Below are 25607 nucleotides of genomic sequence, written 5' to 3' on the forward strand. Positions count from 1 at the left end.
CCCCTCAGGCAGTGGGAACATAGAATCATAGAATCCTAGGGGTTGGAAGGGACCTGGAAAGATCATCTAGTCCAACCCCCCCTGCCAGAGCAGGGCCCCCTAGAGTACATCCCCTAGGAACGTGTCCAGGTGGGTTTTGAATGTCTCCAGTGAAGGAGACTCCACAACCCCCCTGGGCAGCCTGTTCCAGGGCTCTGTCACCCTTACAGTAAAAAAATTTTTTCTGATATTCAACTCGAACCTCCTATGCTCCAATTTACACCCATTACCCCTTGTCCTATCACTGGTCACCACTGAGAAAAGCCTAACTCCATCTCCCTGACACTCACCCCTTACATATTTGAAAACATTGATGAGGTCACCCCTCAGTCTCCTTTTCTCCAAACTAAAGAGACCCAGCTCCCTCAGCCTTTCCTCATAAGGGAGATGTTCCACTCCCTTAATCATCTCAGTAGCTCTGCACTGGACTCTTTCAAGCACTTCCCTGTCCTTCTTGAACTGAGGGGCCCAGAACTGGACACAATACTCCAGGTGTGGCCTCACCAATGCAGAATAGAGGGGGAGGAGAACCTCTCTTGACCTCCTAACCACACCCTTTCTAATGCACCCCAGGATGCCATTGGCCTTCTTGGCCACAAGGGCACATTGCTGGCTCATGGTCATCTTCTTGTCTACCAGGACCCCCAGGTCTCTTTCACCTCCACTGCTCTCCAGCAGCTCAGCCCCCAACCTATACTGGGACATCGTGTTGTTCTTCCCCAAATGCAAAACTCTACACAGGTCCTCTCCTCCTCATGGAGGACTTGCCTGAGGACCACCTGCACTTCTCTTTGCTCTCATCTTGTCCCCTTTGGTCCCAGAACCTGCTGCGGTTCTGCAGACACCGTGGCACCTGCCCCTGTAGTGGTGCAACCTCAGCCTTGTTTGGTTGACAAGGACACTGGGAGCACAAAGCAAGCAGCTTGCCCGAGGTAATTTGTTGGCTCAGGGCACTGCCAAAAATAGCAGTGGTGACTCCTGCCCCTGCACTTCACCTTTGGGCTCTGCCACGGGAGCTTTTCTTGGGTCACTGGGGATTCTTTGCCCCTTGTCAGCACAGCAGCTACTGACCAAGGCAGGACTGGAGTGAGAGGGTTGGCAGGTTGGGAGGGTTACACCTCTCACCAACACTCCAGTGCTGTTTGTATCCCTCCTCTTCACAAAAAAAAAAACAACAAAAAAACCACACAAAAAACAAAACAAAACAAAAAACACAAAAAAACCAAAACAAAAAACAAAACAAACAACCAAAAAAAACAACCAAAAAAAAACCCCAACCAACCAAACAAATAAAAACAAAAAAAAACCTAAAAACCCCAAACCATTGAATCAAACTGGAGCCACACAAAGGATTTGGATGGGCCACAAAGAAGAGCAAATGAGGTGTCTGGGATGGGGAGCAGAGGGCAATGGGGCTACAAGAGAGGGCTCAGGCTGCCAAAGGGGGCAAAGAGCCATCAAAACAAAACCCCCAGGTGCCTGGAGAGGACAAAGTGCAGGTTTCCTGCAGCTGACTTGGTGCTCACTCTGCTTTTTTGCTCACTGCAGCAATCTCCTGGGCACTATTCTGTCCTCTGGACCTGCTCCTGCTCCAGCTGCAGCCCTGACCTTCTGGCAGGAGCTTTTCTCATGACATATTCCTCAGGTTTGCCCAACTAAATGGTGTAAACCCTCCCCACCCTGTGTGATAGGGGAATAGCTCTGGGTGGTGGAGGAGAAGAATTTGCAGGGAAAACAACCCAACAATGTTTAGGAATTCTTGGTCTGCTCCAGCAAAATAGCATCAATAATTCATTTGATGGATACAGCTGTTCTGCTCACAGGATAAACAACATTCTGGCTTTTCTACAACTTTATTGGCTAGAAACAACTGAGAACACTTAGATGACCTACCTGCCCACAGCCTTTAAAATAAATACATTTTTAAAGTGCCACTGCACTTTAAATAAGCAAGACACAGTGGAGGCACAAGATGGTGGAGCTGGCACCAGGCCACAGGTTCTGTCCCAGACCTGTTAATGGGGTGTCTGCAGCCCCCATCATCAGGACCACCTGATGCTTGTGCCTTTAACACTGCTCAGCACAGACCTCCACCCCCCCTTTTTTTTTCTTTTTTCCTTGTACTGTTCAGAAAACGTCAGCTTGGGACCAAAACACCTCAGCTGGGAGCAACCATCACAGAATCACAGAATACTTTTGGTTGGAAAAGACCTTTCAGATCATCAAGTCCAACCATCAAGTCAGCACTGGCACGGCCAAGGCCACCCCATGTCCCTCATCCCCACATCCCCAGGGCTCTGAAACCCCTCCAGGGATGATGGGGACTCCAGCCCTGCCCTGGGCAGCCTGGGCCAGGCCCTGACAACCCTTTCCAGGGAGAAATTCTTCCCCAGCTCCAACCTAAACCTCCCCTGGCACCACTTGAGTTGTGCCAAAAGTTCCTCTTGTCCCATCCCTTGTTCCTTGGGAGCAGAGCCCAATCCCCCCTGGCTCCAACCTCCTCTCAGGGGGTTGCAGAGAGCCAGAAGCTCTCCCCTCAGCCTCCTCTGCTCCAGGATCAGCACCCCCAGGGCACTCAGCTGCTCCTCACAACTTCTCCAGACCTTTTCCTTCTGCTCCAGCCCCTTCCCCAGCTCCATTCCCTTCTCTGGACACTCTCCAGCCCCTCAATCTCCTTCTTGTCCTGAGGGGCCCAGAACTGAGCCCAGGATTGGGGGTGCAGCCTCAGCAGTGCCCAGCTCAGGGGGATGATCCCTGCCCTGCTCCTGCTGCCCACACCAGGGCTGATTCCAGCCAGGATGCTGGTGGCCTCTTGGCCACCTGGGCACACTCTGCCTCATATTCAGCCACTGTTGACCAACACCCCCAGGGCCTTTTCCTCCGGGCACTTTCCAGCAGCTCTGCCCCAAACCTGAAGCATCTCTGAGGGTTGTTGTGACCCAAGTGCAGGCTCTGGCACTTCCTTGGCTTTGCTGAATCTCCTAAGATTGGCCTCAGCCCCCACACTTCCAGGCTCTCGGGTCTCTCACCAGAGCCTTCCCACCCTCGGGCAGATCAACCCAAGATCTGCAGACTGGCTGAGGTTGCCCTCGATTAACAGAGACATTAAAGAGAGTTGAAGAGAGCTGACTGCAACCCTGCAGCGCCCTGCGGACAGAAACACCTCAGCCCTCACCTGATGAACAATTTCTGCAGCTCAGCCGCGCTCCCCGGTGTCGGGGGGGCTGCCAGGTGCCCCCTTCTCTGTCCCATCGCCTCAGGGGCACCGGCCCGGCCCGGCCCGGCGCGCTTCAGACCGCGGGACGCTCAGGGGTCTGTGGTGCCCGGGTAGGGCTGAGGGGAACCCGGGAGGGGCTGAGGGGAGCCCGGGGGTCCGTGGTGCTCGGGAGGTGGGGAGGGGGTTGAGGGAAGCTCCAGGGGCCCGTGGTGCTGAGGGGAGCCCAAGGGAAGCCGGGGAGAGAGGGGGGGCTGAGGGGCGCTCAGTGATCCGTAGTCCTCGGGAGGTGGGGAGGGGGTTGAGGGAATTTCCAGGGGTCCGCGGTGCCCGGGTGGTGCTGACGGGAACCCGGGTTGGGGAGGGCTGAGGGGCGCTCGGGAGGTGGGGAGGGGGTTGAGGGAAGCTCCAGGGGTCCGTGGTGCCCAGGTGGGGCTGAGGGGAGCCCGGGTTGGGGAGGGCTGAGGGGCGCTCGGGGGTCGCGGTGCTCGGGAGGGGGTTGAGGGGCGCTCGAGGGGTCCGCGGTGCCCGGGTGGGGCTGAGGGGAACCCGGGCGGAGGGGCCTGAGGGCCGCTCGGGGGTCTCGGTTCTCCCCTCGGTGCCTGGGGCGGGGCGCGGGGGCGCTGCCCGCGGGTAACCCCGGGGGGGGTGGGCGTGGCCTCGCCGCCTTCCGACCGCCGCCTCCTCCAATGGCGCGGCCGCGCGGGTGTCTCGAGCCCCGGCCCCGCCCCTCGCCTCCGCGCCGCGCGCCCTCTAAAGGCTCCCGCCCGGCGGCGCGCGGCAGCCGCTCCCGCTCCGCGTGGGGGTGTCCGCGCGCCCCGGCTCCTGAGGTAACGGCGCGTGCGCGGCCCCGCCCCCCCCCCCCCCCCCCGCGCGCGACTCTGGGCAGGGGGCTCCGGGGGGCTCCGGGGGCTCCGGGGCTGCCGGGGGTGAAGCCCCGCGGTCCCCGCTCCGTCCCTGCCCATCCCGTGCGCCCGTGAGGCGCTGCGTGTCCCGAGCGGGCTGCTGCTGGGGTGGGTGTTGGACCCGCGTCGGAGCCTCCCCATCTCGGGGGGTTTCAGGGTTTTTCCTGCGGGATTCAACTTTCCCGCAGTTTCGGTGTCCCTGTGAGGAGCGGGGCGGTCCGGCCCGCAGCCTCAGAGTACTCGGAGGTTGTGGTTAAATAAACCCAGGGTCTGCTTGGGGCCGAGCTGTCCTGTCAGGGGAGCAGCGTGGGGGGGCTGGGGGCGATCCTGTCCCCTCCCCGTGGGCACCGGTACCGGGGGTGACCCGGGCATTCAGCGATGCTCTGGTACCACGAGTTAGGATGAGCCTCGAGTGGAGGTGAAGCCTTGGGTGGGGGAAGGTGGCAGAAGCACGGGGGATGTGTCTCTAAAAATCTCTGCACGAGTGGATTGCCCACCCGCAGGCAGGTGAGTGCTGAGGGCATGGAGCAAATAGCAGGGTTGGAAAGAGGAACTTAAACTCAGGCTCCTGGTGAGTCACAGTGCTGGGGAACTCACCTGAAGTATCTTGGTGTCCTGGAGAAGCAATCTACATAGAATTTAGAATAAGGAGTTGTGCAATGGCCTGCGTGGTGCTGGGTCCCACAGTGTCAGCTCGTGGGCTGGGCAAGCCCTGGATCTGGCTGATGGTTGTTGAGCAGCTTTGTTCAGCCAAAGTTCAGCTCTGAAGAGCCTGTGGTGGGGACAGTATCTGCCTGCAGTTGTGTCATTCATTCAAGATGTTTGATGTGGTGTCATCCTTACCGTGAGGCTATTTTTCCTCATGTTCTCTCTGCTCCTGCATCAGTTGGGCATCAGATAATTTCCCAGCACAGCCCTACCCCAATCCATGATCTCTGCCCAGGAGAAAACCCTGAGCGCTTCAAAAGATATTATCATAACTTTTTTTTTATATATATATATATAAAGGAATTTATCTAAAAGAGGAAGAGTGGCTTGCTCAGCGTCCGCTTCCTCACTTAATAAATCTCTAAAGAAAATGAGCAGAAAAAAGCCAAGTTTCACTTTTGGTGGAACTGTGGAAAGGCAGTGTGGTCATGTGGCAACCTGCTAAAGCTGAGCTGTACAGTGAAAATTACACCAGATCAGAAAGGGTTTCATTACCAGTAAAAGGCAATGAAACCAGCAGCAGGAAGCCAAGTGGGCTGTGCTGGAGAATGTTGAGCTGTTTGGTGAACACAGGCAATAATTTCAATTTGAACTGACAGTTTTGAAGCTCTGTGTGTGCTTCCAGTGAAGGTGTGTCCAGAGTCTGCTGTGAAAAACCTTCACTCCTGTCCCGTTGCCTGTCTTGAGTTTGCAGGGAGCCAAAACTGCTTTTGTTTTGTCAGTGAAGCTCTGCAGTGGTTTTGATGAAATCATTCACCAGCTTCTGGTTCTTCTTAGGACACAGCTGCTCCCTCAAGATGCTTTGTATGTAAATGACTGGAGTTGTCACACAGGTTTTAATTAAAAGGCAGGGTCCTTTCAGCAGGTTTGTGTGGGGGTGTGTTCTTCATGTTCCTGAACATCTTTGGTGCCTCCTCTGGAAGTGGTGTGGGTCAGGAGGGGGTTACTTGTGGTCCCCTTCCCCCCAGGATGAATCCTGGCTCTGGTGTGTGTGTTCAGTGGGGTGTGCAGTGCAGCTGTGTGTGACAGCACAGGAGAAGGAGGGGGCTCTCTGCAGGGCTGAGCACAGCCAGTCAGAGTCTGTATCTTATCAAATTTTTGTTTCCAGCCTGGATTTGTAACCTAAAAGGTGTGGCTGATGGGATTCCTGTGGCCTCAGAAGGTGGCTTGCACAGCCAGGCTGCACCTCAGCTTTCTGTTTCTTGGTACAGAAGTTCTGCTGCTGCTCTCCAGGGCCATGTGGTGTGAACACTTAGGTTCTCCTTGACCCATCCCACTGGATGTGATGGTGACAGTGATGTCCTGCTCCATCTCTCCCTGGCCTTTCAAGTCATGCAGCATCGTGTCCTTGATCTTGGTGCCATTCCTGGTTTTGCCCACACGTGGGAACCAAGCACCCAGCAGCAGCAGACCCTGTTGTTGGGGTCTTGGTGAGGAGCAGGGTGCAGGATGCAGTTGTGGTTTCTGCTGTGAAGCATTTTTTTTCTCTTGCCTGACTCAGGGTGAGGCCCATACCCTCAGCCCACCATCCCAAAATGCTCACCTGGGAGATGTGGCTGCTGCTTTTCTTTGCCTGACACGTTCCCAACCAACCTCTGCTGGGCTGGGCTGTGGGATGGATGGTGTGAAGACACCTCCACCCTTTCCCTTGAAACTTTCTTGCTGCATTAAAGAGCAGATGGTCAGAGAAAGGCAGAAATTAGTGCAGAGAGAAAACCTTCCTCGGGGGATGCAGGGGACACCTCCTTGTTGTGGGGTGCTGAGGAGGAAGGTGGGGATGGCACTGGGAAAAGGGGTCAGGCCTGATGGCAGCTTCCAGGGCACCTTCCTCACCTTGTGTCTGGGGCTGGAGTGGTGGCCCCTCCAGCAGGCACCCCCAGTTTAGGGTCTGGCACTGTGCTCTTCCAAAGGTGGGTTTGAGTTCCTCCAGGGTGGGGAGGGAAATGAACCCAAAGCTCCTGCTCTGTGGAGGTAGAGCCCCTTCTCTCACAGCTGTAAAAAAACCAAACAAACCAACAAACTGCTCAGGTGTTTGAGCCTAGGACTGGGTGGTGGGTGACACCTGTGAATTATCCCAGAGCTTCTGAGATGGGGTTTTTGGAGACATTTTCTCAGCTGGTTGTGAATTCAACTCTTTTTTTTTTTTTTTTTTTTTTTTTTTTTCCTGGGGTCGGGAATCGGAGGCTGTAGCTGAGCATGGGGTGAGCAGCCACGTGTCCTGGTGTGGGTGAGGAAGAAGAGGGGGGAAGGAAGGAAAGGGAAAGGAAGGGGTAGGGAAGGAAAGGAAAAGGAAAGGAAAAGGAAAAGAAAGGGAAGGGAAAGGAAAGGAAAAGAAAGGGAAGGGAAAGGAAAAGGGAAGGGAAAGGAAAAGGGAATGGAAAGGAAAGGAAAGGAAAGGAAAGGAAAGGAAAGGAAAGGAAAGGAAAGGAAAGGAAAGGAAAGGAGGGGGGAGAGGTGGATTCATTCAAAGGGCTCTTCTCTCTGCTTTCACTGCCTCTGCCGTCATTCAGACCCAGTCTCCTCACGTCACCCGCTTTAAATTGCGTCTGTCTAAACGCACCCCTAGAAACAGGATGCTAAAATCCACCTCTGAAAAGACCAAGGCTAATGAGATTCATTCCAAGCTGTTAGAAATTCCCCCAAAACGATTACAGCTCAGCCTTGTCAAGTCGCGAGCATCAAAGGCTTTTGACGAATGTAAAACCTTAAATTAGAACCCGCGTGGTGGCTTTCAGCCCTCCTGGACGTGACGAAAGTCCCCAGAGCAACGCAAAAACACCGATTTTCACCAGAACAGGTGAAATCTCCGGGGTATCCCGGGGCTGTGTCCCCCGAGAAGGACCCCAAAACCCCGGTGAGCCAGGCGTGGAGCCAGAGCTTCCTTAAGAGGCGGCGGTGTGGGGTGAGGAGCTGCTTCCAATTGCGAGGCAGGCAGCACATGACATAAGATGCTCCGGATCAGCCTCCTGGGCGCTAGTTTAAAAATAAAAGCTGTTCCACCTCGTCCTCGGTGCCGGTCCGGAGCGGCTGCGGGAGGAGAGGCTGCACCAAGCGATGCGGTGTAAGGCTGGACCCAGAAACTGCGGGGATGGGGTCGGGGGGGGTTGGGTCCCAGAGCCAAGAGGGGATTTTGGGAGGGCGAAGGGAATGTAAGGTTGAAATCGCTGGGCTCAGCGGTGCTCTGTCAAAGCTGTAGTTGAGATGAGCCTTTTCGGGTGAGGGAATGGCCCTACCAGCTCCTGCTGATGGGGCTTTGGAAAGGAACCGAGCGGGAGGCAGAGAGCGCTGCGTCCTCGGTGAGAACTGACAGCATTTCATGGAAATGCAGCAGTCTGGAGTCATGTCCCTTTTGGTGGGATAGCTACAGCAACGGCAGCTGAGTTTCCTGTAGTGTTTGGTTGCCTTTTAATCTTTAAAACCTGTTTTTACAGGGACGATGCTGTGTGAGTCAGATGCACGCATGGCTCTTGCAGAACCAGTCCCCACGGCTTGTTTTAATTCAGATCCTCAAGGGAACTGTGAGGTGTCACTGGATGATGTACTGCTCAGCTCTTCAGCTAGGTTTGTCTAATTTAAGATTGTATTTTCTGTGTATGTGTGTGTATATATATATATATATGATGCAGTTTGTATTTGATGATGTTTATTTAGATCAACTTGGGGGGGATGACATTTCAAACATTTGTTACTACCTTTACAGTCTGAAAGCTGAATCTCCAAAACAAGAGGAGCAGAATTAAATTTGCTGTCCAGAGGTACCACACAGAGGATGGAGCTTGGGGCAGTATGCATTAAATGTAACCTGAAAGCACAGGAATGGGGCAATATTCATAGAATCACAGAATGGGCTGGGTTGGAAGGGACCTCAGAGCTCATCAAGTCCAACCCTTGCTCCACTCCCCCCGTGGTTCCCAGCCCATGGCACTGAGTGCCACATCCAGGCTCTTTTGAAATATCTCCAGGGATGGAGAATCCACCCCTTCCCTGGGCAGCCCATTCCAATGGCTGAGCACCCTCTCCATAAAGAAATTCTTTCTCATGTCCAACCTAAACCTCCCCTGGCACAACTTGAGACCTCTTGTGCCCTCTTGTCTTGCTGAGAGTTGCCTGGGAAAAGAGCCCAACCCCCCCCTGGCTCCAACCTCCTTTCAGGGAGTTGGAGAGAGTGATGAGGTCTCCCCTGAGCCTCCTCTTCTCCAGCCTCAACACCCCCAGCTCCCTCAGCCCTTCCTCACAGGACTTGTGCTGGATCCCTTCCCAGCCTCCTTGCTCTTCTCTGGACCTGCTCCAGCACCTCAATCTCCTTCCTGAGCTGAGGGGCCCAGAACTGGACACAGGACTCAAGCTGTGGCCTCCCCAGGGCTGAGCACAGGGGCAGAATCCCTTCCCTGGACCTGCTGGAAGTGATTCTGCCCAGTCAGGAAGATCACTTCCTAGAAAGGAACTTTGCATAAATCTGGTCCTGTGTAAATGGGAGGGCACTAATCAAATACTTGGAATACCTGGCAGGCAGGACAGTGGGAAGTGCTGCTGTAAACAGAGAGGTGTGAACCTGGAGGCAGGACCCATGCTGATTATTATCAAACTCCTGTTAGTTTCTCTGTGAACCTAAGCAGCCTCTTACTGAAGAGCAAATTAGTAATTGGGGGTTCCACCTCACCCTGGTGTAATGGGATACAGCTGACAAAAAACCTTTTTACCTGTATTTTTTTCAGGTTGCATTTGAATGACATGTAGTAAGGGGGAGGAAAAGACAACTTGATTCACTGGAAGGGAAATAGCTGGGGCTTTTTTCTCATGTTACTGGGTCATTTGCATGCTTTGATCATAAAAGCTGTTGGGAAATGGTGCAGAACTGCTGCAACTGAGGATTAATCTATGCAGAGAGATCTTCTCAGTAATGAGAAGGAAATGCATAGTGAGGAACATCTCATGGGGGCAAATAAAGGAAAAAAAGATTATTTGTTTCCCTCTGGTTTCTGGCTTGCAGACTGGTCAGGAGAAGCAGTTCTGCTTTTGGGCAGTGCATGGGAGTAGCCATGTCAAGTATCTCTTAAACCTTAGCATATGCCCAAAGCAATAATCACTGTCAATCCCCTGGGAATTCAAAAAGAGCCTAAAACAGAGGGAATTGATTCCCTTGCACTGAAAATCACACAGAGCCTTTTGCTGACTTCTCTTCTCTTGGGTCTAGCAGAAAGGGAAGAAAAATGTGGGGCTCAGGGGGAGCTTTGGCTGAGGAGAGAGCATGGGAGCAGAGCAGCTCCTGCCTGTGTGCTGGTGGGGTTGATGGTGGCAGGCTGGGATCTTGGGGCTTCTTATCATAGAATCCCAGACTGGTTTGGGTTGGAAGAACCTTAAAGCTGATCCAGTGCCACCCCCTGCCATGGTCAGGGACACCTCCCACAGCCCAGGGTGCTCCAAGCCCCATCCAGCCTGGGGCCTTCAACACTGCCAGGGATGGGGCAGCCACAGCTTCTCTGGGCACCCTGGGCCAGGGGCTCAGCACCCTCACACCAAAGAATTTCTTCCTAATATTTAATCTCAATCTCCCTCTTCCAGTTCAAAGCCATCACCACTTGTCCTATTGTTCCCTGCCTTTGTCCCAAGTCCCTCCCCAGCTTTCCTGGAGCCCCTTCAGGCACTGGAAGGTGCTCTAAGGTCTCCCCATTGCAGCCTTCTCCTCTCCAGGCTGAACACCCCCAACTCTCTCAGCCTGGCTCCAGAGCAGAACTCCTCCAGCCCTCAGATCATCTTTGTGGCCTCCTCTGGACTTGGTCCAAGAGCTCCATGTCCTTCCTGTGCTGGGGGCTCCAGAACTGGAAACTACTCTGTGTGGGGTCTCATGAGAAATGTAAAAGTGCCCCTGTGGGAGGTTTGGAGCTGTTATGATGTCAGAGGCCTGCAGCTGCTCCTAGAACACCCAGGAGCTGGTGCTTGAGACAAAACCTTGCACCAAATATTGCCATGAGTGGAGTAACCACCTAGCACTGGCATGAAGCAGCAAACACCTGTGTGATGTCCTGGAGCCAAGGTCCCAGGGAGGGCTGGTTGGCAAGGCAAGATGGAATTTGGCTTTGGTTCTCTGGAATATAATCCTGGGCCAACTAAGCCTTGGACCTTAGTGCTGTGCTGGTGTTCTAAGTAAGGGCAGCAAGCAACATCTCCCTGTAAGTTGAAGAGTGGGATGTCCTTGTAGGGAGTAGAGCAGAGGGACTGAAAGACTGAACCTTACAGGGCCTGGCTTCCACCTCGTGGTCTGAAGTGGGACATGTGACTTGATTATTCCTTTTCTTCATCACTTATGGCTGTGAGAAAGTCTGTCCTGGAAAGAGGACACTGTTCTACAAACAGGCAGGTGGCATCTCAGCAGATCATGCAAGGCTGAAAGGGGTAAATTTTGATCTTTTCAAGTCCCTTCAAACCCAAACCATTCTCTGATTCTATGAAATTTCAGTTGGCACTGCAGGGCAGGTTCCTGGTGAGGAGTGAGCAGGGAATGGTGAGGAGTGAGCAGGGAATGATCCTGTGAGGAGTGAGCAGGGAATGATCCTGTTTCCATTTCTGCAGAAACCCCTGGTGGGAGCTCAGTGCACTGACTTTGTCAGGAATACCTAAGAGGAAGATTTCCTGCCAAAGGGATTTCCTGGAGATCTCAGTGGGATCTGCTGGAACAGGAAAGCTTGGTGGGTCAGTCCAGGGGACAGTGCTATAGGAGAGTGGCTGCAGGGACCTTGCCTCCATCAGACTCAGGTTAGCAGCAGAAGATAAGCACCAGATCTGTGTGCCCCTGCCTGCCCCACTCCTCCTCTCTGCTGCAGACTGCTCCAGACACCTGGAACAGAGCTCTGGTATTAAATCCTGGCTGGTTTCTGGATGCTGTGTTTATGGATCCTCCTGCAGCTCCTCTGGCATGACAGCTACAACAAGGACAGCACACCTGCTAAAAGCAGTGCAGGCAAAGCCCACACACTCTCCAGGAGGGGCCCATTTTGTTGCCATAACCATGCAGGCCAATGAAATTCATAGTCACTTGCATCAGGAGGCATTTTGGCATCCAAGGACTAATGTCATGAAGTGATGGAGCACGTGTAGCCAGGGGGTTCTTCAGCCAGCAGGATAAAGCCTAAAACCCAGGCCCAATTGCTTTTGCCTTGCAGGACTGATGGGGTCAATGGCATTGGGAGAGTTGAAGACATTAAGACAGGAGGATGTCAGACAGACATGCTTGGTTTCACAGGTGAGAGCAAGGAATTTTTAGTGACTGATGTGCATAAAATGATTGCTGAAATCAGAGACAAATTTATCTAACTCTGTAGCAATGGAATTAAAAACTCTTATTGTGGAATGGTCTGTCCAGAAGCTTCCTGAACTTGGGACTTTAAGGCATGGGTATGCTTCAGAGTAGGTAGTGCCACTTCTCTAGCAGGTAATAATGTGCTCCTCCAGACATCCTTAAAGAAAAAAAACCAGAAAAGCAACAATATGATTGTTGCACACAGCTGCCACCTTCCCAGTACAAGAGCTTTCAGGCAGAAAAGCAGGATGCAGACAAGAAAGGTTTAAGAAAATTTTGAAAGTGTTGTAGAGTCTTCATCTGCTAATCCTGGGTGTGGCAAACATGCCAATAATCCAAGGTCAAAAAAGGGGAGTGGGAGGGATTGTACCAGCATTTGCTTTCATGTTTTTGGTATTTGTATTTATGTTTCTGTTAGGGCAGCAATCAGTCTCTAAATACAAGTTGCTGAACACTTTTCTTTCAAAGCAGAATCTTCACCTCCTGCCTCCAGGGTGTGGACAACACAGTGTGATGGAGAAGTCAGGCTGAGGATGGATGAACAGGGCATAGGCAGTGAGGCACCAAAAACTGTTCACCAACTGTTCCAGGAGGCTGCCAGCAAATATGGTGATTATTATGCCCTTGCATCCAAAAAGGGGGGTCAGTGGATAAAACTGACATATAAGATGTACTACAAGGAGTGCTGGAAAGCAGCAAAAAGCTTTCTGAAGGTAAGCTTGTGTTGGATTCCCCTCACATTCTGTTTAACCTCTGAACTAGTGGAGTCCCTCAGGGGTCGGTACTGGGACCGGTGTTGTTCAATATCTTCATCAACGACTTGGATGAGGGTATAGAATGTACCCTCAGCAAGTTTGCTGATGACACTAAGCTGGGAGGAGTGGCTGACACACCAGAAGGCTGTGCTGCCATTCAGAGAGACTTAGACAGGCTGGAGAGTTGGGCAGGGAGAAACATGATGAAATTCAACAAGGGGAAGTGTAGAGTTTTGCATTTGGGGAAGAACAACACGATGTCCCAGTATAGGTTGGGGGCTGAGCTGCTGGAGAGCAGTGGAGGTGAAAGAGACCTGGGGGTCCTGGTAGACAAGAAGATGCCCATGAGCCAGCAATGTGCCCTTGTGGCCAAGAAGGCCAATGGCATCCTGGGGTGCATTAGAAAGGGTGTGGTTAGTAGGTCAAGAGAGGTTCTCCTCCCCCTCTATTCTGCATTGGTGAGGCCACACCTGGAGTATTGTGTCCAGTTCTGGGCCCCTCAGTTCAAGAAGGACAGGGAAGTGCTTGAAAGAGTCCAGCACAGAGCTACTGAGATGATTAAGGGAGTGGAACATCTCCCTTATGAGGAAAGGCTGAGGGAGCTGGGTCTCTTTAGTTTGGAGAAAAGGAGACTGAGGGGTGACCTCATCAATGTTTTCAAATATGTAAGGGGTGAGTGTCAGGGAGATGGAGTTAGGCTTTTCTCAGTGGTGACCAGTGATAGGACAAGGGGTAATGGGTGTAAATTGGAGCATAGGAGGTTCAAGTTGAATATCAGAAAGAATTTTTTTACTGTAAGGGTGACGGAGCCCTGGAACAGGCTGCCCAGGGGGGTTGTGGAGTCTCCTTCACTGGAGACATTCAAAACCCCCCTGGACACGTTCCTAGGGGATGTACTCTAGGGGGCCCTGCTCTGGCAGGGGGGGTTGGACTAGATGATCTTTGAGGTCCCTTCCAACCCCTAGGATTCTATGATTCTATGATTCTATGAAATGGCTGTAGTCAACTATATCTTAAACTTGCACATTCTTTGAGTGCAGGGGAGTCTTACAGTTGACAGGGAAATACCTGGCTGTGCCACAAAGAGCTTGGTAACTACTGCACTGGTTTGGTTTGAATTTCTTGCCAGTTGCTTCCACATTCAACTAAAAACCAAAAAGTAGATAGGGAAACATTTAGAGCCAGGTGTTTGAGGTATGTAGCAAACCTGGATAATGTCCCTCATGAGGTCTGTGAATTTAGATCTTTCTTAGAAAGAACTTGAAGGGAGACTTATGAATCAGGTTTAAATGTCCAGACTGGCTGAGCCTTTTGGCTGGGTTATCTGGGAGTTCAGACCCTCAGAGAGAGAAGCCAACATTTTGTATACTTACTGTTATTATTTCCAAGGCTTTTTTCTTGATTAGTTAAGGCCATTCTGGTTTTACTCTTGTGGAAGGATCTTCCAGTTGATGTACTCCACTCTGGGACAAAACCAGAGGATGACTGAAGGTGGTTTAAAGAATGGGACTTCAGCAGCTGGAATTTCACAGCAAAGTGTCTCTGGCTGTTACTGGAGCTTATTGCTCATGTTGTTATTAACATCTGACACCTCTAACCTGAACTTAATTACTACTTGGCTCAGTAGTGGGAACTGGTCACTACCTGGAGGGCAGTTTTACACCAGTAATGTTGGAGAGCTGGAGTGGAGACCAAAGCAAATCTTTTTTTTTTTTTTTTTTTTTTCTGCCTACTGCCCAGCAGGACAGTGTCTGACATGAAACTTAACTGGAACTGGTTCCCTGTTAGGTCTGGAAGTTTTTCAACCTTCATTCCCATACAGAATAGCATGAACCTTTCCCTTGGCATTGTGCTCACAGCAGAAAGGTGTAAATTAACTCCAAGCATTCTTCAAAGAGAAAACAAGGTTGCTGTAACCTCATCTCTTGTTTACAGCTGGGCCTGGAGCGTTTCCATGGAGTCTGCATCTTGGGATTTAACTCTGCAGAGTGGTTTATTGCTGACATTGGAGCTATCCTGGCAGGGTAGGAGTGAGCACTGTCTCTTGTCATGCCTCTTGCTGTAGCATTCAGACAGCAGTATCAGTATCCATGTGAGAAGCAGGCTTTGATTAACAAAAACATGAAACAAACCATGAAAAACCAAAACCAAACCAACTGCTAATATTTGAATTTAATTAGGATAGCTAGAATATAAACTCTCTGTACTTCATTATGATTTAATGGGACAATTTACAAAAAAAAAATTATTTAGCCAGGTGCTTTTCTCAAAATCAGATAGACCAGTAGGTTAATACAAAAGGCTGCTTGCTCACACTTTGATTAAAAATATGATGGGAAATGCCAGAGCCACTGAATTTTGATGGCTTCCTGCCACCTGAGGCATTTTGCTCCCTTGCACCCTTCTGACATTCCCCATGGGCCAGAAAAGAACCTTTGCTTTTGGAATTAAGCCCTATACTTTCTACTGGTTTTTTATGGGATATCCTTCCCCAAAAAGTTTTTCCTTTGTTAAAACCTGAAATGGTCTGACTTTTGCCAGCCACTGCTTATGCTTTAATTCTGTGGTTTTCCTTTCTATTTTGGTTTAATTTTTTTCCCCTTTCCTTTTGTAGTGGGTTTGCTGTTGGTATCTACACTACAAACTCTCCCGAGGCCTGTTACTATGTAGCTGACAACTGCAGTGCCAACATCGTGGTTGTGGAAAACCATAAACAGCTGCAGAAAATCTTAGAAGTAAATATATATTTTTAAATGGTTGGGGGGCTACAGCATCCCAGTGATAGATGGGAAAGGGGAGGGAGGGGAATGGGAGGGGAAATTCTGGATCTGCAAGCAGAGATGAGCTCTTTGAGCTTTCTTACTGTGCTCCCTGCTCAAGCCAGGTGAGTTGTCACTAGTGCTAAATCCCAGCAGAGCTCCCTGCTCAAGCCAGGTGAGTTGTCACTAGTGCTAAATCCCAGCAGAGCTCCCTGCTCAAGCCAGGTGAGTTGTCACTAGTGCTAAATCCCAGCAGAGGTTAAGTGGGGCTTCCACCACTTCTCAAAGTCTTGAGCTTGAAGTATGAGAAACCAAAGCAAACAACTTTGAGTCTCCCCTGGCAACATCCAAATGATTGCTGGGTCTAGTCAGGCTTCCCTTCCTCCTTCAGAACACAGATGAGATTCTCTTGGCTTTGCTGAAATGAGAATTAGCTGTAGCATCTGCAGTAGTGGGTTAGTAGTAGTAGGTTGCTTAGGTAGTAGTAGTAGGGTACTTAGGTAGTAGTAGTAGGTAGCTTAGGTAGTAGTAGTAAGGTACTTAGGTAGTACTAGTAGGTAGCTTAGGTAGTAGTAGTAGGTTACTTAGGTAGTAGTAGTAGGTTACCTAGGTAGTAGTAGTAGGTTGCTTAGGTAGTAGTAGTAGGTTGCTTAGGTGGTAGTAGTAGGGTATTTAGGTAGTAGTAGTAGGGTGCTTAGGTAGTAGTAGTAGGTTGCTTAGGTAGTAGTAGTAGGGTACTTAGGTAGTAATAGTAGGGTACTTAGGTGGTAGCAGTAGTAGGGTACTTAGGTAGTAGTAGTAGGTTGCTTAGGTAGTAGTAGTAGGGTATTTAGGTAGTAGTAGTAGGTAGCTTAGGTAGTAGTAGTAGGTTGCTTAGGTAGTAGTAGTAGGGTACTTAGGTAGTAATAGTAGGGTACTTAGGTGGTAGTAGTAGTAGGTTACTTACGTAGTAGTAGTAGGTTACCTAGGTAGTAGTAGTAGGTTGCTTAGGTAGTAGTAGTAGGTACTTAGGTAGTAGTAGTAGGTTACTTAGGTAGTAGTAGGTTGCTTAGGTAGTAGTAGTAGGGTACTTAGGTAGTAGTAGTAGGTTACCTAGGTATTAGTAGTAGGTTGCTTAGGTAGTAGTAGTAGGTTGCTTAGGTAGTAGTAGTAGGTTGCTTAGATAGTAGTAGTAGGTTACTTAGGTAGTAGTAGTAGGTTACTTAGTAGTAGGTTGCTTAGGTAGTAGTAGTAGGGTACTTAGGTAGTAGTAGTAGGGTACTTAGGTAGTAGTAGTAGGTTACCTAGGTATTAGTAGTAGGTTACTTAGGTAGTAGTAGTAGGTTGCTTAGGTAGTAGTAGTAGGGTACTTAGGTAGTAGTAGTAGGTTGCTTAGGTAGTAGTAGTAGGTTGCTTAGATAGTAGTAGTAGGTTGCTTAGGTAGTAGTAGTAGGTTGCTTAGGATGGGCAGGATTTGCTCCTTCTCACAAATCTCCTTTCTGACACAGGTACAGCACAAACTGCCTCATCTGAAAGCCATTATCCAGTATGGGGAAGAGCTCAAAGAGACAAGACCAAATCTCTACTCTGTAAGTACTGGGCATCTCTATGGCTTGTAAATCCTGGCTGTGGTTACCTAATGGCTTGCAAGGAGCCACCACCACCCATGGGACAGTCATGTGAGCTCCTGTTTTAGGTTTTGCTTGCCTTCCTGAGGCAGTGGTTATCATCTGCTGTTGTTCAAACCTGGATAATCCATGTTATAAGTCTGGGTAATTAGCACACTGACCTCCACAAGCCAGCCTTGGGTCCTGCAGTTGTCCCAGGGTTGCTACAAAGCCAGCAAACTTCCTCAGGGGGGGGATCTGCCTCCTTTTCTACTTCTTGCCCAGCCTCTTGTGGCAGCCAGGAAACATTATGGTGCATATTTCCAGATTCTGACAGAGATCTGGACACAGGAAGCTGTTTCCTTCTCTGCACGTGTAGCAAAGGGTTTTATTTCACAGCTTACAAAGTGATCCAGCACTTTTCCTTTCTATGCAGTGGAGTGAGTTCATGGATCTTGGCAAAGACATTCCAGATGCTCAGCTCCAGGAAGTCATTGAGTCACAGAAGCCCAACCAGTGCTGCACACTCATCTACACCTCGGGGACAACTGGGCAGCCAAAGGGAGTCATGCTCAGTCATGACAATGTAAGTGTCTCGTTGTACAAAGGCCTTTTCTGTGACCTCAGGTGGGTGCTGAGGGCTGGTAAAAATCAGCTGAAAAAGGTGCCTGATGTTAAGCTGGTGTAGAGGTGCTCAGGTGGGTGGGAAGGGACCTCCAGGATCATCTGCTCCAACCCTTCCATATTATTTATCTGAGATGTCTCAGCACCCCATCAAGCTGAGAATTAAAACTTTCCAAAGCAGGGAAGTCCACCCCCTCCCCTGGGAGACCATTCCAAGGTCTGACTGACCTCAGAGTGAACAATTTTCCTCTTGTGTCCAACCTGAATCTCCCCAGGAGCAACTTGTGCCCATTGCCCCTCGGCTTGTCCAGGGGGCTCCTCATAAACAGGGAGTCTCCAACTTCTTTGTAGCCACCTTTTAAGTACTGGCAGGTTGTGATCAGTTCATCCTGCTGTGTGTTCCTGTTCCAGCTGACATGGACAGCAGCAGCAGCTGGGAGTTTCATCAGGCTGACAGATGCTAAGGAGAAGCAGGAGCTGGTGGTCAGTTACCTGCCCCTCAGCCACATCGCTGCCCAGATGTCGGATATTTGGTCGGCGATGACGTTTGGTGTGCAGGTGTTCTTTGCTCAACCAGATGCCTTAAAGGTAAAAACCTGAATAAAAAATCCCCCTCCACCTGCCTTTAGCTGGGCTGGGTGCTGTGAAACAGTCGTGGCTGGCTTATGGTTCTGTCAGCTGAGCTAACTCAGCCTATTTGCTCAGTGACCAACTGCTCCTGTGAGGGGTTTGTTGGTTTGATGGATGGAGGCACCCTGACCTTTGCCTTTTGACTCTGCCTATCAAGCTGGGATGAGCTGACCAAGCACTTCCCAACCAGGAGCTTCTTGGTGTCTCACCTGACACCAGCTCTCCACCCCAACAGCTTTGGTTGTGCAATGGTTTTGTATTTGCTCTGTTCACATTGCAAAATGCCTCCCCCATTCAGTCTGGGTCCTGAGAAGGAAACATTTCTCTTGGCACTGATCCTCACTGTCTTCTCAAGACTCCCCTGGCACTGGGATGCTCCTGGGCTTCCTTTGCTTGTGGCACTGCAGTTGAAAATGAGCAGTTCCTCAAAGCTGACAAAATTCCTCAGAATTCCTCCTAGTGAAGCTGACCTGAAGTCTGTAGTGAAGCACTTCTGAAAGCTGTGCTCAATTCTGCTTTTGCTCAGGGCACCTTGGGAGACACCCTGAGGGAAGTGAGGCCGACTGCTTTTCTGGGAGTTCCTCGTGTCTGGGAAAAAATGGAAGAAAAAATGAAATCCATTGGTGCAAAATCATCAACACTCAGAAGGAAAGTGGCATCGTGGGCCAAGGGAGTTGGGCTGCAGACAAACCTGAAGCGGATGAATGGGTAATTACAAACTTCAGGGATGTTCTGAATATCAGGAAAACTTTACTACCAGCTCAGGAATTACACCCCCTGTAACAGGCCAGACTCATAGACAGTAAAAGCCAAATGTCGTGGTTGGATCAGAGGGTGAGCAGCAAGGACTGGGGGGGAAGTAAGTTGGTTTTTTGTTGTTTTTTTTTTTAACTGGGTAAACTAAAATAGGAGGAGGATGTTCTTGTGAGACCCCACCTGGAGTACTGTGTCCAGTTCTGGAGTCCCCAGCATAAGGACATTGAGCTCCTTGAGCATGTCCAGAGCAGAGCCACTAAAATACCAGAGGGCTGAGCACCTCCCTGGGAAGCCAGGCTGAGGGATTGGGGTTGTTCAGCCTGGAGGAGGCTCCCAGGTGAGCTCAGAGCAACCTCCAATATCTGAAGGGGCTCCAAGAAAGCTGGGGGAGGGCTTTGGACACAGGGGGGTAGGGAGAGGACAAGGGAAATGGGTTAAAACTTGAAGAGGAGAGATTTAGGTTGGACTTTAGGAAGAAATTCTTTGGTGTGAGGGTGCTGAGCCCCTGTCCCAGGTTGCCCAGAGAAGCTGTGGCTGCCCCATCCCTGGAAAGGTTGGAGGCCCCAGGTTGGATGGGGCTTGGAGCACCCTGGGCTGTGGGAGGTGTCCCTGAACATGGCAGAGGGTTGGGAATGGGTGAGCTTTAAGCTTTTTCCAACCCAAACCTTTGATGATTCAGTGGTTCTAGGAAAGGAGGCAAAGTTCTGCTTGGTGCCTGAGCCCTTGTCCCACTTCCCTCCTGCAGGTGCTCGGAAGTCCCGGTGAATTTCCGCCTGGCCAGGCACCTGGTGTACAGGAGGGTGCGCAGGGCCCTGGGGCTGGATCGTTGCACCAGGTGCTACACAGGGGCTGCTCCCATCACCAGGGAGACCCTGGAGTTTTTTTTAAGTCTGAACATTCCCGTGCTGGAGCTCTATGGCATGAGTGAGAGCTCGGGGCCTCACACCATCTCTCTACCTCAGGCGTTCAAGCTGACCAGGTAAATATCTGGCTGTGGGGAGGGCAGCAACCAAGTTACTGAAATTTATCCTGGCCTGGATTTTCTGGGACCTGAGGAGGAAGCCAAGGGTTGGTGGGGAGAAGGGAGGATGAGTAACTCAGTTCACTTCAGTGTCAGGTGACTCAATGCAGCCAGGCTGTGCTGTTTGAATGCTGTGTTCAGTCCCCCGGGGCTTCAGGCTGCAGAGCAACCACCACCATCAACCAAAGTTTGCTGCCAAGGATGTTGATCTTCTAATGCAAAGCTCAAGTGTTTGAGAACAATGGGTGGAAAACCCCAGGTGTGTGAGCACTGAGCTCTCTGCTGTAACAGATTCTTCTCTAGTTCCCCTTGCATGAGTAGACAGTTGTAAGTTTATCAGTTTCTGTCTGAAGAAGGTGTAATCAAAAACACGTCCAAACACTTTAATTTGAGAGGGTGCTGCTGTCATCCCACTGCTGCTCAGTGACTGAATTACAAAATAAGAAGCCAAGGGGTTGGCTTTCTCTTTTCTTTAAGCTGTGGAAAGGAAATCACAGGCTGCAGGACGTTAATTCACAAACCAGATGGAGATGGTGTTGGGGAGATCTGCTTCTCAGGAAGGCACATCTTCATGGGCTACCTCAACATGGAAGAGAAAACCAAAGAGGCAATTGATGAGGATGGATGGCTGCACTCAGGTGACCTTGGCAAGCACGACAAAGATGGGTTCCTCTACATCACTGGCAGGATTAAAGGTAAAGCATCCCCTCACTTCACTGCCCTGAGGTGACATTGTGCCTTACACTGCTTGCAGACCCTGCCAGTTCTAAGGTTTAACATGAATATCCCCCTGCTCCTGAAGCTGTCAACATGAGTGTGGCTGCTGTGTGTCCTGCCACTGAGCATGTGACATGGGAGGAGAGGGGTGACCTCTGAAACCATGGTGTGTTTGCAGAGCAGGGAAGAAATCCCCTGACTGCAAGAGCAGTAGGTAATGTTTTGGTGGCTTGTCCTGTGGTGCCAGACCTCTCCAGTTGCCTCCAGTTTCATGTCTTTTGTTGGTCAAAACAACAGCTTAATACTGCTGGGAAAAGGGCAATGCAGTTCTTGGGACACCACTTTGACCAACCCCAAACAAATCCAGTGTCATGTGAGACTTCAGTGGCTGAGAAGAAATAAATGGCCATGCCAAGGGGCTGCTTTTAGGCCTCTGTAAAAGCCAGCCAAGAAAGGCTGGATCCACTCTGCTCTGCACCACACTGCTGAACTTCAAAATCTCTGCTTTGCCTCAGCACATCTTCTATTTCAGTTTCTGAACAGTTTGGGTACCAGCTCACATGCCTTAGAGTCTGAGGTGACTGTGGCAGGGTTCTGGGGCACTCATAGGCTGCACCTCATCCTCCCAACCCCCCTGGAGCTGTTGCAGAGCCCTTTGTGTGCACACCTCAGGCTTCTCTCCCCACCTGACAGGGGTCCTGGTTTGCTGCCTTCTCCAGGTGCTGGGAGACAGCCTTGCTGTTTGATCCCACAGGCACCAAGGTGCCATGAAGCCATTTCAGGCAGTGAAGGAAGGGGGAGAAGCTTGAAGTTTTAATCAAGATTTGATTCTTTTCCAGAGCTGATCATCACTGCTGGAGGTGAGAACATTCCTCCTGTTCCAATTGAGGATGCTGTAAAAGATGCTGTTCCCATCATCAGCAATGCAATGTTGGTTGGAGACAAAGCAAAATTTCTTGCTATGCTCCTAACTCTAAAGGTAATGGGAAAGAGGGTGGGAATCCACCTGTGTGACCGAATGACTTGGAAATAACACTTTGTTACACTTTGTTACAAGACCTTTTACTTGTGTTCTAGAGCCAGGAGGTGGTGTGGATTATGGCTTGTTACAAGCAGTAGTTGTTACTGTTCCAAAAAATGAGCATTGCCACTTGACCATCAGGTCCTTGTGCTGTTCAGGGCAGCTGTTGACTTCTGCACCACACAGGGCAGAAGACCTAAAAGTGAGAGTGGAAAAAACCAAACAGTTCTGCTTCTCTGACCAGTTTTCAGTATCTCCTGGAGCAGCCAGGACAGTGAGGAGCTGCTGGTGCTTTCCTGTGAAGCCACTGGCTGTAAATTCAGCTGGGGAATCACAGAATCCTAGAATGGGCTGGGTTGGAAGGGACCTCTGGGATCACCAAGTCCAACCCTTGCTCCACTCCCCCCGTGGTTCCCAGCCCATGGCACTGAGTGCCACATCCAGGCTCTTTTGAAATATCTCCAGGGATGGAGAATCCACCCCTTCCCTGGGCAGCCCATTCCAATGGCTGAGCACCCTCTCCAGAAAGAAATTCTTTCTAATGTCCAACCTAAACCTCCCCTGGCACAACTTGAGACCTCTTGTGCCCTCTTGTCTTGCTGAGAGTTGCCTGGGAAAAGAGCCCAACCCCCCCCTGGCTCCAACCTCCTTTCAGGGAGTTGGAGAGAGTGATGAGGTCTCCCCTGAGCCTCCTCTTCTCCAGCCTCAACACCCCCAGCTCCCTCAGCCCTTCCTCACAGCACTTGTGCTGGATCCCTTCACAGCCTCCTTGCTCTTCTCTGGACCTGCTCCAGCACCTCAATCTCCTTCCTGAGCTGAGGGGCCCAGAACTGGACACAGGACTCAAGCTGTGGCCTCCCCAGGGCTGAGCACAGGGGCAGAATCCCTTCCCTGGACCTGCTGGCCACGCTGTTCCTGAGCCAGCCCAGGATGCCATTGGCCTTCTTGGCCACCTGGCCACACTGCTGGCTCCTCTTCAGCTTCCTGGCAATCCAGACTCCCAGGTCCCTCTCTGTCTGGCTGCTCTCAGCCACTCTGTGCCCAGCCTGTAGCACTGCATGGGGTTGCTGTGGCTGTTGTTTAACCAGCACAGCTGGTTGAAGCTGTGCTGAGTTCTGTGCAGAGCCCCTGCAGGGTGGTGATTCCTCAAGAGAGTGGTTATTGCTCATTAGCCAGAGAGTGCAAACATCCTCACCTTTGGGCAGGAGAATCTGAACCAGGAGGGGGTGGTGACTTCCACCACTCTGTTATGCTGGGGTGCCAAGAATCCAACTGTGGCTCAGAAAAAAAGGTCCAGAGGAAAGGGGTGACCTTGGGGTAGGACTTTGGAAGAGGAGCTCTGTACCCAGCCTGCTCCTGGAGCACGTGGTGAGCTGGAGGGGTTTTGTCTGCACTTGGCCTCAGTGAGTTCTCTTTTGAAGCTGTGGTTCCTTCTCATGGAAATTGCAGGGGTCAATTAATGGGCAGTGGGGTGGGGGTGGGTGGGGTGGCTTCCCAGGGCTGTGAGGGGAGTTGAGTGTTTGGTTCCCTGACCTGAATTGTTTTGCAGTGCAAAGTAGACGTGGAGACTGGTGAGCCAGGAGATGATCTCACTCCAGAAGCTGTTGAATATTGCCAGAAAGTGGGCAGCAAGGCTACGAAAGTCTCTGAAATCATCAGCAGCAAAGACAAGGCTGTCTACAGTGCCATCCAGAAGGGAATTTCAGCAGTCAATGAGAGGGCTGTCTCCAATGCACAGAAAGTCCAGAAGTGGATTATCCTGGAGAAGGACTTTTCTCTCTTTGGTGGAGAGCTTGGTGAGTGGGGGGTGGGGCATTGGTGATCCCCCCCTCAGCCCTTCCTTGGGTACTGAACAGACCCCAGTGCATGGAGCTGCATCACCCCCAGCTCTTCCTTACTGTGGCTTTTCTGTGCCATAGTTTTGGGTAGGACAGGGTCAATTCCCAGTTCTGGGCAGTGCTTACCCTTGGTGCTGAGTTGGCCTTTGCAGGGGGGTTGTGCTGGTTCCAGTCACAGGGGAAGGAAGGGGGGAGAGTTGATTAATCCTAAAGAGAAACTGAGAAGCCACCATCTGTTCTGCTCGTGCATTCTGAATCCTCCTCCAGGCTACTCCACTCCAGCCCCCATCCATGTCTCCAGGTCACCATTAGACCCTTGTGTTGTGTTTTTTCCCCAGGCCCAACCATGAAGCTGAAGAGGCCAGCAGTGGTGCACAAGTACAAAGACCAAATTGCTCAGTTCTACTCAGAGCTGGAGGCACCAACCCCAACAACCAACTCCCTCCAGCAGTAGTGTGGCTGCTTGGCCTCGTGGACTGAAGCAAACCCAGAGGCTGGTTCTGCTGCTGCTGCCTGGGCTCCCCAGGAGGGTTCCTGGGGAATAAATGAGGCTCTGGCACCACACAGCCCTTCCCACCCTTCCCTGCACCTTTCCTGCTGCAGTGTGTGGAGTGTTTGTGCCCCGTGTGCTCTCCTGGCTGTGTTGCAATGCTGAGAGATTCCTAAATATCCCCTTCCTATTTTTTGTCTTTCCATTTTTATCAGGGCAATGTTTACCTTGGATCCATCTTCCATGTCACAGTTTAACCAAAGTTTTCTTTTCCTGAGCTGAATGTAAAACAATCAGGAACTGCAGTTTTCCTGCTGAGGAGGGAAAAAGGGCAGATTTCTTTTTATAGTGTGTACATTTAACTGCATGCTGCTGCCACCCGAGTTATTTTAAACCTCTTTACCCACAAATTGTGTCTTCTGTCAAAGCTGATGGATGCTCTGTGACCACACGTGCTGCCTCAGCATGCATGTGGAACCTCATGTTTGTATGTGCAATATTTTGAGTCTGTTTTATCTTTTTGAGTTCGAATGAAGCCATAAATTGTATTGTTAAAAGTAGTAGATGTGTTGCCTGTGTCCTGAAAAGTGTTTTCCACAAAGGGACTATTTGTAAGGATGTCTGTGAGGTCTGACAGGGCTTTTCCAGTCCTTGTGGTGCTGGAAGGGCTGGGCTGAGGCTTTGTGCCAGCACCAGAGAGGGGATGGTGCTGGGACACAGGGTCCTGGTGCTTCTGAGGGTCTGATCAACCCTTCCAGCAGCTGCCAAGGCCCTTGACCCCGGGGCTCTTCTCCCTCACTGGGAACCCTTGTGCATTTTTTCTCAAGGGTTTTTATTCCAGGCTGCCCACGGGGATCAGTTGATCCCCCCCACCAAATGAAGGAGGGGTTGGAAAGGGGCTGGGATCAGGGGTCTGAATCTTTGTGAGCCAGCCCTGCTCTGGGGGGCTCTGGGCAGTGTTTTCTGCAGCAGGAGGTGGTGGGGGGCTGCAGGGAGAGGCATCTGCACCATGAAACCCTGCAGAGAGCATTATTAATAATTTAACAATTAATAACTGGCTGAAGGTCTGAGTGGCTCTGCCTCTCCAGCACTGCTCAGCACCAACCCCAGCAGCAGGACCTGGAACTGGGCACCTCGGGGCCAGGGGGGGATCTGGGGTGGGAGAGGGTGGGCAAGGCAGCTCTGTAACCCCTGCTGAACATTTGTGTTCCCAGTGCCTGACCTGGAAATGCCTCAATAATCCCCAG

The 25607-nt window shown here is 51.0% G+C and overlaps 1 protein-coding gene across 8 annotated transcripts; it reads left to right on the plus strand.

Annotated features, from left to right (window-relative positions):
• The first annotated feature begins 4035 nt into the window (after window positions 1–4035).
• Window positions 4036–24916, plus strand: ACSBG2 (acyl-CoA synthetase bubblegum family member 2). 8 transcript variants are annotated; one of them, XM_071727987.1, is made up of 16 exons: window positions 4036–4083; window positions 8298–8427; window positions 12027–12106; window positions 12632–12876; window positions 14854–14942; window positions 15533–15653; window positions 17165–17245; window positions 17700–17849; window positions 18299–18475; window positions 19044–19225; window positions 20019–20252; window positions 20772–20989; window positions 21851–21990; window positions 23582–23828; window positions 24209–24363; window positions 24576–24916. In XM_071727987.1, exons 2-15 carry the CDS (start codon window positions 8303–8305, stop codon window positions 24322–24324), a joined length of 2205 nt encoding a protein of 734 aa, XP_071584088.1. In that variant the 5' UTR covers window positions 4036–4083; window positions 8298–8302; the 3' UTR covers window positions 24325–24363; window positions 24576–24916. The 8 variants fall into 8 exon arrangements, with proteins under 8 accessions (XP_071584088.1, XP_071584091.1, XP_071584087.1 ...); XM_071727990.1 differs by having other exon boundaries at window positions 12635–12876; XM_071727986.1 differs by having other exon boundaries at window positions 24209–24916.
• Window positions 24917–25607: the final 691 nt, after the last annotated feature.

Source organism: Heliangelus exortis, chromosome 28 (assembly GCF_036169615.1).
Source record: "Heliangelus exortis chromosome 28, bHelExo1.hap1, whole genome shotgun sequence".
NCBI lineage: Eukaryota > Metazoa > Chordata > Aves > Apodiformes > Trochilidae > Heliangelus > Heliangelus exortis.

Coding starts and splice junctions, on each gene's coding strand:
- ACSBG2 (XM_071727986.1), top strand. CDS start 8,303: ATGCTGTGTGAGTCAGATGCACGCATGGCTCTTGCAGAACCAGTCCCC. Junction 19,226..20,018: donor AACCTGAAGCGGATGAATGG/GTAATTACAAAC, acceptor TCCCTCCTGCAG/GTGCTCGGAAGTCCCGGTGA. Junction 21,991..23,581: donor CTATGCTCCTAACTCTAAAG/GTAATGGGAAAG, acceptor ATTGTTTTGCAG/TGCAAAGTAGACGTGGAGAC.